The sequence below is a fragment of the Leptonychotes weddellii genome, chromosome 4 (assembly GCF_054177405.1).
Source record: "Leptonychotes weddellii isolate Sample4059 chromosome 4, ASM5417740v2, whole genome shotgun sequence".
In the NCBI taxonomy this organism is placed as follows: domain Eukaryota; kingdom Metazoa; phylum Chordata; class Mammalia; order Carnivora; family Phocidae; genus Leptonychotes; species Leptonychotes weddellii.
Genome location: NC_138372.1, coordinates 150,974,243 through 150,986,529, shown reverse-complemented (window position 1 = coordinate 150,986,529; position 12,287 = coordinate 150,974,243). Strand labels below are relative to the sequence as shown.

At 38.6% G+C, this 12,287-nt stretch overlaps 1 protein-coding gene and 1 pseudogene across 1 annotated transcript; both read right to left on the bottom strand.

Moving 5' to 3' along the window:
• Positions 1–2,943: 2,943 nt before the first annotated feature.
• UTP23 (UTP23 small subunit processome component) lies at positions 2,944–8,652 on the bottom strand. Its single transcript, XM_006734288.3, has 3 exons — positions 8,371–8,652; positions 5,227–5,401; positions 2,944–4,323 (listed from the first exon to the last, which is right to left on the bottom strand). Exons 1-3 carry the CDS (start codon positions 8,556–8,558, stop codon positions 3,940–3,942), a joined length of 747 nt encoding a protein of 248 aa, XP_006734351.2. The 5' UTR covers positions 8,559–8,652; the 3' UTR covers positions 2,944–3,939.
• A 3,061-nt stretch (positions 8,653–11,713) lies between these two features.
• LOC115941264 (large ribosomal subunit protein eL34 pseudogene) lies at positions 11,714–12,063 on the bottom strand (annotated as a pseudogene).
• Between the last annotated feature and the right edge of the window lie 224 nt (positions 12,064–12,287).

Here is a 12,287-nt window from a genome sequence, read left to right as displayed (position 1 = left end):
TGGTTTTCAGAAACACTATTTTTCAGTCTGGCAAACTTCAGAGTTCAAAAGCACATGGACTTCACGTTTATCCCCAACAAAGCTAGTAGCTACCCTCTAAAGCAGAGGTTCTCAACATTTTCTTTTTGCCAACCTGCAAAATGGATTGCAATCACATATATACACTCCCATGGTGCCATGCGCCCTTCCCTGAGTCATATGGAGAAAAGCAAGAAGTGCTAAGGATTTCTCGGGTGCCGTTAGGAGGGTACTATTCACAAAAGAATTGTACAAAGATATGAGATCCTTTTGTTAAAATATTTTAAAAGTAATTTATAAATATATAAATATATGACTAATCAGTTTTAAAATATTAAATAATGTATTATTCTAATACATTGTATTTTTAATATTTTAATTTAAAAGTTGCTATTTTATAAAAATAAGTTGACTTTTCTAGCTCTTCAGTTCAGACACTATTAATAGGTGACCAGATAGCACTGAATAAATATAAATATTTTGGTTTCCTGGACCCAATTTCAATGCATATTGGGGGTTTAGACCTTACACATATAAGCAGTGTCCAGCTGGGCATCTTACAATTCAGCTCAATTCTGGCATTATCTACTGGGAGATAGTATTAGATCCCACAGGTTAAGGGCTCAGTACTTCGACTGCCACCTCCCCTGCCCCCTGCCCCCTTCAGACCCATACAGGCTGTTATCCATGCTTCTGACCTCTGGCTATAAATCAGAAGTTCCCACAACACTCTTCTCCATTAAATTAACTTGCTAGAGTGGCTCAAGGAACTCAGAGAGACATTTTACTTACTACATTACAAGTTCATTATAAAAGGATATAACTCAGGAACAGCCAGATGGAAGAGATGCATAGGGCAAGGTATGGGGAAAGGGTAGGAGTTTCCAAGCCCTCTCCAGGTGGGTCACTCTCCCCGATCTCCACTCATTAACCTGGAAGCTCTCCAAACCCTGTCCCTGTGGGATTTTATAGAGGCTTCAGTACATAAGCATGATTGATTAAATCAGTGACCATTCTCCCCTCACTCCCCCGCACCACCAGAGGTTGGGGGTGGGGTGGGGACTGAAAGTTCCAACCCTCTAATCACATGATTGGCTCCAAAGGTAACCAGCTGTCATCCTTAGATGTTTTTCAAAACCATCTCATTAACATAAAAGACACCTTTAAACTCTCACCACTTAGGAAATTCCAACAGTTTTGGGATCTGTGAGCCAACAACCATGAACAAAAACCAAATATATATATACTTATTATAAGTCACAATAAGCCTTGTTAAAAAGACAAATGCCTAAAATTTATTCATTTTAGCATATTGAAAATATCATCAGTGTACATTTCAACTGCTTTATCACTTTGTCTACATTTGATTTGGTAATCCTCTCATTCTTTTCTTAAAGATTTTATTTATGAGAGAGAGCACAAGCGCATGGGGGAGGGGTGGCGGCACAGAGGGAGAGGGAGAAGCAGACTCCCCGCCGAGCAAGGAGCCCGAAGGGGGCTCAATACAGGGACCCCGAGATCATCATCTGAGCTGAAGGCAGACCCTTAACCGACTGAGCCACCCAGGTGCCCCCTAACTCTCATCATTCTTTTTATTTTTTTAAAGATTTTATTTATTTGACAGAGAGACACAGCGAGAGAGGGAACACAAGCAGGGGGAGTGGGAGAGGGAGAAGCCCGATGCGGGGCTCGATTCCAGGACTCTGGGATCATGACCTGAGCCGAAAGCAGACGCTTAGGACTGAGCCACCCAGGCGTCCCCTAACTCTTTATCATTCTTGACAATTTTTTTTCCCTCACAGAAACTATAGAGCTATATTCACTTTTTCCCAGTATCTCTGCCTTCTTTTTAAAAAATGTTCCTTTAAGAATTTAAAACAGAATCATGAAATGACAATCAAGCCCTAACCTGGCTTGCTAGGTAACACAACCTGTGTGTTATTCCTAGTGTACTTTTTTTTTAAAAAGATTTTATTTATTTATTTGAGAGAGAGAGACACAGCGAGAAAAGGAACATAAGCAGCGGGAATGGGAGAGAGAGAAGCAGGCCTCCGCCAAGCAGGGAGCCTGATGCAGGGCTTGATCCCAGGACCCTGGGATCATGACCCAAGCCGAAGGCAGACGCTTAACGACTGAGCCACCCAGGCACCCCCCTGTGTGCTTAATTAAGGCTATAACTTCACTTTCTACCCAAAAAAGCATCTCTTAATTCAACTGAAAATATTTCTGTAGAAAATGGAAATGGTCTCAAATTTGAGAAAGATCATTTATTTTAGCCATTACGAGACTTTGTTCATGATGTACTTCATACCTGATTGTGAAACCCTAATGAAAGATTCAGAACCACTACTCAAAGGTGTCCCAGGCAGCACAAAGTCAGGAGCTAATCATCAGATTCCCACTTTTCCAACTTTATACTTCAATATTATAGCACAGAAACATTGCAATTTTGGTCTGATGAGTAACTCAAACAATTGGGGAGAGGGCTGAAAAAGACAAGTTTGATTATTCAATTCCTAATATAATTAGCCCTTTAGACATTTTATTAAAAAACTTAAAATGTATATACTACATAATGTTATAATTCTGGTGACCCTTTAGACACCTTTTAAATAACATTCATAGCCAATCTTAGAGTGTTATTTTGGAATTTTTGCTATTGAATTTAACATTTCCTTTTAAAGAAAATCATCCTCCTTAGTGGACGAATGGAACTCAAAAAAATTGTTTTTCCCCCTAGGGCCCTATGAACAATTAAGAGACTCTTTAGGGGAACTGAGTGAAATGATCTTTAATCATGAATTATCTTGCTAGGGGAGCTTGGCTGCCTCAGTAGAGCTTGCAACTCTTGATCTCAGGGTTGTAAGTTCAAGTCCCATGTTGGGCATAAGAGATTACTTTAAAAAAAATTTTTTTTAAAAAGGAATTATCTTGCTAAATTATTAATGCAACAAATATGAGGCTAACACTGGTTGGGCTCAAAAAAATGTACTTCCTACACAATCCCTGCTTCACTACAGCAAAAAAGAAAACCAAGAGAGTAAAAGAAAGAATCTAGGGAACAGACAAAGCAAATGACAAATGACAAAGCAAATTTCTGGATAAGGGCAAGAAGTGTGTGGATGACAGGTGAGCAACATATGTGGCAGAAAACCTTTCCACATTGGAGGACAGAGGACTCTAGAAGTATCTCGAGGGGTGAGGAGTTATCCCATATTATCATATAGAAAATTGTAAGTTCCTTTACAAAATTATTGGTGGCAAAACCAAGTCAGATGCTTAAAGAAAATGAGGACATTATTCACTTCCGGAATAACAACAAAGTAGTATAAGAAATAAATTTCTTATATAAATCATAGCATGGCTACTTGGTTCAGTGGGGAACAAAGGTTATAGTCATAATAATGCAAATACTTTATCTGGGATGTATAAAGACTGAACTATTAATATATTAGAAAAATGGAGGAGTCATACAAGTAAGCAAAATTTCCACTTTCTAAAAGAAAGTCAAGTAATAGATGGACCAAAAGGTAGCAGCATACTCATATTATTTGGAAATATAAATTCTACAACTGCTACATGAATTAAATAAGAAATTTTCCTCTGTGAATGTTTTCCTCTGTTGTATGATTTGATTTTTTTACACTATTTGCATGTAATGTTGGGGGGTAGGGGCAGTGGTAAGACAGAAAGAGACAACAGTTTTACACTGAAAAATAATCTCCAGAATGCCTAAACCCATCCATCCTGGTTTGTTCTGTTCTTTTTTTTCTTTCTTTCTTTCTACAAATAATTTTAGGCAAAGGCTTATGGGTCAATATTTATTTATAAAAATAACAGTCTTTTATTGTAAGTACTTCCACAGTTTTAAAAAGAAATCTGTTTTTCCCATTTGAATGTCTTTAAAAGTATTCAAGGAATTCATTCATTATCACTCTGCTTTTCAGAAAGTACTTTTGAGGTAGATCTGTTCCGGATTCTTTTTCTTTTTCTTTTCTTTTCAGAGGCAGGTGATTTTGTATCCTGTGCTTTCTTCTTTTTCTTCAAACAGCTAAGAGGATTGGGGCCACTTATTTTCCTGTGTTTTTTTCTTCTTCTCTGTTCCGGGTTTTTCACTAAACCCTGTTCTTCTTTGAGTTGCTTGATACTTTGTTTCTCGTGCACTGAGACAAGCTGACCTGACTCCACTGCTTTAACAAAAGCAACAGTTTTGGGAGAAGGTTTGTCCAAGACTATAGTGTTCTGAATAATAAACATGAGAGGAACTCCAGGCTTTTTCTTTACTTTCATAGACAAATTCTGATCCTATTGAAAGGAAAAATAGAATTGTTTAGTTCAAATATGCCAAATAAATAAGATGCCTTAAATAGTAAAAATAAAAGATCACAAATTTTACTTTTCAAATCAGTATGTCTCACTAATGGGAATATACTTTATAATTTAAAAAAAAGAAGACAAAGATGAAATCTGAGCACAGTTAAGTGGCAACAATGTGAACTACACTTATCAATGTTCTAGGACCACAAATTACAAACTAAGGCAATGGTAAATATGTGGAGGCAATGTCCCATGTTTCTACTCTAAGACATGCTTCAAAAAGGGTTAAGAATGTTAACAGAGGTTGTAGGAATAGCAATAAAGAATTAGCTGACTCACATTCTAGATTCAGCTCTGCATCTAATCGTGTGATTTTATAATTCTAAAAGCATATTTAAGCAAATCTGTATATACATGAACTCATTCGATAATATCAACACTGAGAGTCTCTCTTTCCCCCTCCTGGTCTTTAAAAGTCAGAAACAGTTCCATATTGGTAGCACTATTTCAAATAATATGAAACATGACTTTTTGAGGAAAAAATATGAAATAAAGGAACATGAGAAAACACTGATGAACACAGAATATAAAATCTTTGCTCTACTTATTTTCCCTTCAAGAACCCTGAAACATACAATCACATCTCTCTGTCAATAATTTTACTTAAAAAAAACTTCAGAAAGAAAAATCAGTATGCTTAAGGTTCTCTCCTCAAATTCTCCAATGACAACTGCTTTCACTGACTGCAAATTAACTTAAAAGCCTGCATTTTAAAAAGTCGAGACATTTTAACAAAGCACTTCCACCTAATTTTTTCTGATTATATGTAGCTCCATATGAAACATAGATAGAAATGATTAAAATTGACTCTGGTTTTAAAAGCAGTATCACCTGTGTTGCCATAAAATAATGATGAGGATTTCCCTCTTCAACCATGGAGAGCAGACATTCTGATCCACTCACAGCATTCTTGAAATGGGGACAATTTCGGACTTGGCATTTTTGTGCAATCAGTTTTGCCCCATATAAGTCTTTTCCCAATGTTTCTAACTCTTTTAACACACACCTGGAAAAAAAAAATTATTAACAGCTCACAATTATAACAGATACATATCGTTGTTCACAGAAAGCAAGTATTAAAAAAATACCCAATTTTTAAGAAAGTAAAACTATACCATTACAATCTGAATTTGTCATGTGTTGGCCCCAATCATATGGCGGCCAGTTCACTCTTTAAAAAACCTGGAAAATACAACCATTGAGTAGAAGGAATCACAGTTAAAATTTACTGAGCATTTACTATGTGTCAGGCAGCATGCTAATTGCTCTTTACATAACTTCTTGCTTAAATCTCAAAACAGCCCTGAGTTAGGCACCTTACTTGAAAATTACCCGTATTTTAGAGCACCTCACTCTGAGAGATTTCAAGCAACATGCTCAAACACAACTAATAAGTGGTAGAGCTGAAATGTGAATCCAAGTAGTTGACAACAGATGCCTTGCCCCAACCTTACCGCTATATGCTTCTAATTCAAGTACAAACTGGTACACCTTTAAACTATTTTCAGTACAGAAAAGTAAAAATTTTCAAGTCACCAGTTTAATAACAATCACAACTTCCTTTTTCACTCTGAATTTTCATATTAAGTCAGTGTTTTTCAAAGTGTCAGCTAAAAACTATCCATATCAAAATGACATAGTGATAATCACATTAATTTCTACTCCTTTCTCATCCCCACATCCGCACCTCTTGAGGAGCCAAATATTAGCATTTTAATAAGCTCCCCAGGCACTTCTTCCATCACAGAAAGGAAGAAAGCAAGCAAGAAAGAACTAATTAATTATAAGTACTGAGTCAAAAATTTCTTAAGCTCTAGCCAGCCCTTGTCAGACTCTACCTTGCCTCACTCTCTTTATCATCCCTTTAGTTTTTGTTTTAAGAAGAGATTTTGCTTTCTAGTCATCGGTTCTGAACTCTTTTTCAGAGTTTCAGGCCCAAACTGCCAAGTATTTATTGAATATTTCCTGTAGATGTATATCAGCTCTTTAAATTCACATCTAAAATCAAAGTATTTCCCTGCCTCCAAACTTCTCCTCCAGGGCATGCTCTCTCTTTGAATATATGAGCTTCCCAGACGCTGGGTGTAAGTCAGAAATCCTAACTGACCTTTTCTTCTTCACCCCTACCCCCACCCCTACTCCATCAGCTGTTAGTCCTATCTCGGCTGTTGCTATCTAGCTCATAATGTCTCTTTGCAGAACCCTTGGGTTCCTGCCTTTCCTCTCTGAAGTTCAGGCTCCCATTATTTCTTGATTGGACAACCACAAAATGAGTTTGCCTGCCTTCACGCTCTTGCTTCTCCAACTTAGCCCTCACACTGTTAGCTTTTCTAAAAGACAGCTGTTAGGTCTGATAGCATTTATCTTCATGATGCACACCAAGAAATGACAGAGTAATATGCTTGAAAATAAACCATCAGTAAGCTGTGTGTGTGTGGGCAGGGGGAAGGAGGGAGTGGGTAAATGAAACAAGACTGGCCATGTCAATAATTCCAAAGCTGGGAGATAGACATTTCATTATATTACTCTACTTTTGTGTATGTATAAAATATTCTGGAAGTTAAATTCTTTAGGGAAAAAATGCTATAGAATGTAATTTCATGCAGTACTTTCCAAGCTTTTTTGTTATAGCACTATATTAAAAATGTTAATATTTCTATGGCACACAGGGGTAAATGAACAGGTTTTGTGTAGCCAGAAGTGATGAACTCCAGGACTTGTCTGGCAGCCCTAAAGGCTAAGGGGATAAAAAATTGTGGGGTATCTATAACCATTTTGAGGCGCTACTTGAATATGGAAAGCTGTTCATGAAGCAGTATTATGTGAGAAGACAGGCCAGTGACACTGTGTGCCCACTTAGAGCCCATTCCTGTGTTTGTGTGTGCGTGTGCATGTGTATACATAAAGAACTGGATGGATGATACAGCACGTTGACAGTGGTAATTCACTGGCATGGTATTATGGGTCATTTTAATTTTCTTTTTCTACTTTTTTAAAGTAAATAATCTACCATGAGGGGGGAAAACCCCTAAGTTCCTTAGTAGTTCATGTTGTAAGTTCGATTTACCTTCTTCCCAGCTTCACTTCCAATTATATCCTGTGCTCTAACCTCTTTTCCAGGCATTTTACAACTCCATTTCTTTATTCAAGAGGCTCCACAAGTCACTTCTCTCTTTTCTACTCAAAATAGTCCTTCCCCTCAGAACCAAAAGGTGACTGGGCTCAAAAGTTACCTCCTTTATGAAACCTTCCATGATTCCATCTTCCCTCCCATCTCCAGGAGGTTCCATCTTAAGTGTTCCCACACTGAGGGAGTCACAACACACCCATCGAGGCTGACTTCTGCACTCTACTGGCCATGAGGGCTGGAAGTTTGTCCTGCTCACCAAGTTATCCTCAGTGGCTAGAGCAGCGCCTGGCACATGGCTGGTACTTAGTAAAGACAACCGAATAAACCCATGCCCATAGGCAAAGGTTAACCTCGAGTTCTAAATTATCTTTCTGGGAATCGAAGATATTACCTCACAGGGCAGTTGTGAGGCTTGAAAAATTTTCATTTACACTAGAAAAAGCTGCCATTTAAAGGGGGTAGGTTTGGGACACCAGCAAGTGCCGTACATACACTATACCTCGTTTGATCCTTACAGCAACCTTTTTAGTTATGGTCTCTTCCTTACAGATGAGAAATCCAAGGCCCAGAGATTAACTCGCAGGAAATCACAAAGCTGGTAGGACTGGGACCTTGATTCGAAGCCAGGTCGCACTACAAAGCACTGGTCTTATCTGCCAGGCCAACGACGCGAATATTTGCAGGGCACTGTACTTTCTACCTACATTGCAGGCACTCGCCTGACCTCCTTAGTGCCTCCACTTCACTGTCAACTCCTCGTGGGTGGGGCGGTTTGCACGTCGTGGCTTCGCCTCTACCACACCCGCGGGATCCCCGGGCCTCCTCCCCGGACCCGCCTGGCCCACCTGGTGGTGCACAGCTGTGTCTCGCCCATGAGGTAGCGGGGCAGTTGCTCCCGCAGCTGGATACGGCCGCGCAGCGCCGCCTGACAGAAGGTACCGTCCACCAGGATCTGGTACGGCTCGCGAACTCCGAAATTATTGCGGAAGAAGCCGAGATGCTTCTTGACATGTTTCTGCCTCGTGATCTTCATGCCTGGCTTACCGGGATCAAGACCTAGGACGCTAGAAAAAGCCTACCCCAACCACCCGCTCCTCCCGGAAATAAAGCCCCTTTGTCCCCGGAAGCAAACGCCCCCATCTGCCGGGCCTGCCCCTGGTTACGTCACGCCCGGACCAGCGCGCGTTTCACTCACAGTGCCCGCGCTTTAAGGTGCGCGCCCTCGGGGCAGTGCTTGCGTCTGGCGTGTTCCTGTGTGTGCGGTCCGCCTCTCAAAGATTGGCAGTATAATAATCAACGAGAATATGGAACCTTAATATGCTACGGGCATTATTCTAAGTGATTTACCATATATTATTCCCTTTAGTGTTTATAATTCTCAAGTGGGGAGAGGAAAGGGATCAGAGTAATTGGACAACTCCGTCTGACTGAGCAGGTTTGTCCTAGTTGCCTTCCCTCGAAGAAGTTAAGCACGTTTGCTAAGGGCACGTGGTTCTTTAGTGTTAGGACTATCACTGGAAACCAGTACTGAAGTTAAGGGCTTCCTGTAATTCCAATGTTCTTGCTACCCACCCTCAATACGAACTACTGTTCCTGAGTGCCAAACTTAGGGCAGAAGATGGCACCATTTTGCATCTCCGCCCCTTAAGACCATTCTAAATCACTTACACAGGGTGTTTTAGGAAAAAATGCTCAAGGGCTTCGTTTTCTAAGTGTCAGAATCCCTAAACTTGAGTCCTAGTTCTGTCACTAACCCAAGCCATTTCACTTTGAGTAACAATTCAAAAAAGCTGGGTTCAGTTCCACACTGTCAAACTGGTTGGCAGGACTAGACTATTTTTAAGAACCCTTTATATGTCTATGGTCTCTAATATATGAAGACTACACACTGGACTCCAGTAACAGGAAGGGAAAAAGATGACCGAAAGTTTACAAGTTACTTGGTCAACTCAATTAATGAAGAGTTAATCAGAAAAATTTGTTCCCCAGCAGCTAATTGCCAAGCATCCGCTTCAATTCAGAGCAAGATAATCAAAGAATGGGGAGAATAAAATTTTGCATTTTTGTCCTGGCCTGGAATCCGTCCCAGATCTAGTTTTGGCTAACGATTGAGAGAAAGAACCAATAGAGAAAAGTGATTTACAAAGTGATTGAGATGTATTATTTGCATTTGGGGTTTTATTTGAAGGTACAGGTTTATGGAATTGGAACTAAGATATTCTATAATGATTCTCATGTTCTGATTCCCAGCACAAGGTCACTTAGATGGCTGCTTTTATTTCACTGAAAATAAATTTAGGAACGGAAGCTCTCATGTGTTATTATAGGTTTGGATTCATGGTTCTTGAGTATAGTTACTCACTGCTTTCCAGTTTTATTCTTCTTTATTCCTGCATGCCAACTCCCCACCCCAGCTATACTCCCACCACAGAGAAATTATACCAGCCTTGTCTTGCAAAACAGTTAAAAATAACAATAATAATAATAATAATAATAATATTCACAGATTTATCTACCAACTCCATTCCATTGGTCATATTTCACTTGTGATAATAAAGAGAAACCTCACTACATTGGAGTTGGGAAATTGGGCAGAGAGAACTCTCACACTCCACTACTCTTATTCAATAACAGACCCAACAGGAAAAGACAGACCTTGTAGGTGGATGCTACTTGACTACTTCAGCAGGAGGAAGAAAGGCTTTCCTTATCCAATGCCCCACCAACAGCCCAGCCAATGAGAGACAGTCACAACTTGGCCAATGAGAAGTCACTACAAGTTTTCAGTTTACTCCATTGGACTTTTTGTTTATACTAGTCTTTCAAACCCCCTGCTTATCTCTATAAGAGAGCAGTACCTCTTTGTTTCCCAGATTTGCCTGTAGTTTTGCTGCAGCTCACTTGTCTGGTATTGCAATTGTCTGCTATTCCTGAATAACGCCATCTTTTTACTTGGTGGAATAACTGGCTTAAAATAACTGGTTTGATTTTTAAGGTTAACTAGGGAGAAAAATGTGGTGCAGGAATAGAGATGTGAGTCCTATTCTAGTTGTTGTTGTTGTTTTTTTTTTAATGTATTAAACTACAGCATAATTACTTTCCAAGCTCTATGTATATGACAGTGCCATTTGCATACCAGATCTTTATTTCACAAACATGAAAACAGTCTATAACAGCGTTTACCAAGTCTAAAACAGAGTTTTCTATTACAGCAGTATTTCTCAAAACATGATCCTGAGACATGCAGAAAAAGCTCTTGTTGCTTGTTTAAAATGCCCATTTCTGGCTCAGAACATGTATTGAGGGATAGGGATACTATTCAGAAAGGAAGTGACATTTATTACAATCTTCCCAAGTCCTTATTATGCATATTAATGTTCCTGAGGTTTGCAGTCAAGCATCACTGTTTATCCACTAGGATATTTTCCAATGAATACTTTTTGGTCTGATGGTCAATGACCTAGTATTAGAAAATCAATATTTGGCCACAACCAAGGCAGAAGACAAATATTGCCATTATTGGTTGAACTATTTAGATATAAATTTAAATCTGAAATTTTACTTTAAAAATTATTTTGATATCATTGTTAGTCATTGAAAATAATTTTGATCTTGTAGTGCTGGAACAATAGTGTCTCAGCATTGCTAGCTGCTAGCTTTTTTCTTAGGTCACTACACTGGACATTTTCCATGCCAAATAGACATTCAGCTCAGGTAGCTAGGGAATTAATTTATTTTTCTTTATTTTTTCATGCTCTTCATATTCCTTATTATGTCTGGATCAAATATAATTTATAATATGATTTGTTGTACATTATTTTGAAGTTTTTTCTTCATGAAATTTTGATGAAGCCAAGTTGACAGAATGATTTATTCTTGCAAGGTGTGACTAATTCCCAAACAAGACTTTTTCATGAAAGATTCATGGCCTAAATGGAATTAAATAGGTAAACATTAAATATAATTCATAAAGGTTATTTTGTTTAATTTCATAAATGTTAGTATTCCAGATAATTCACAAAGATCTATTGGGACATTATTGTGCCTTACATCCATATTTAAATATTTATAAACATTGGTTAACATCCATTAGTTCAAAAAGAACACAATGTTCTTTCTAACATTATGTAGCTAACACATTTTTTTTTCCTTTTGATTTTTTTCTTACTCAAAAAAAGCTTCATTTTTTTATTTAGCTTTCTAATTCTGTGCTTGTGCCTTCAACACTTGCACAACAATTTTCTGCCCCTCAATAAGGAAAGCACACTTGATCCTGTCACAAACACACTTACCACACGTGGAACCACGATAAGCCCTGCTGACATGTTTTTTTCATTTTAGACAACTTCATAAGGACTTTAGATCTCACAGCACGAACCCCTCGAAGTTGGCCTGACCAAAAATGCAGATTTTGGTGATTTCCCAATCTTTTTGGTATAAAGGTAAATGATTCTATTACCAGGGGTTCTGGGCAGCCTAGTTTTGTTAGAGGCTGTAATGTAGGACAGTCTACGATGGTAGGTCAAACACTGGACCATTCTGAATGCCTTTGGCTGCCATCCCTGGAAGAGAAAAAAGGAAGCGCTTGTATGTTTAAAGGTTAACTATGACTCTCTAACACATGTTCTAAGTAAATAATTTCCCTAAATAAATAATTTAAAACAACTTAGGTAAACTGTATTGAGGGCCTAAGTTCTTCACTAGGATCCCCTATGATAGACTCCATCCTGGACTTGCTTACTGTGAATTTTCATATATGGCA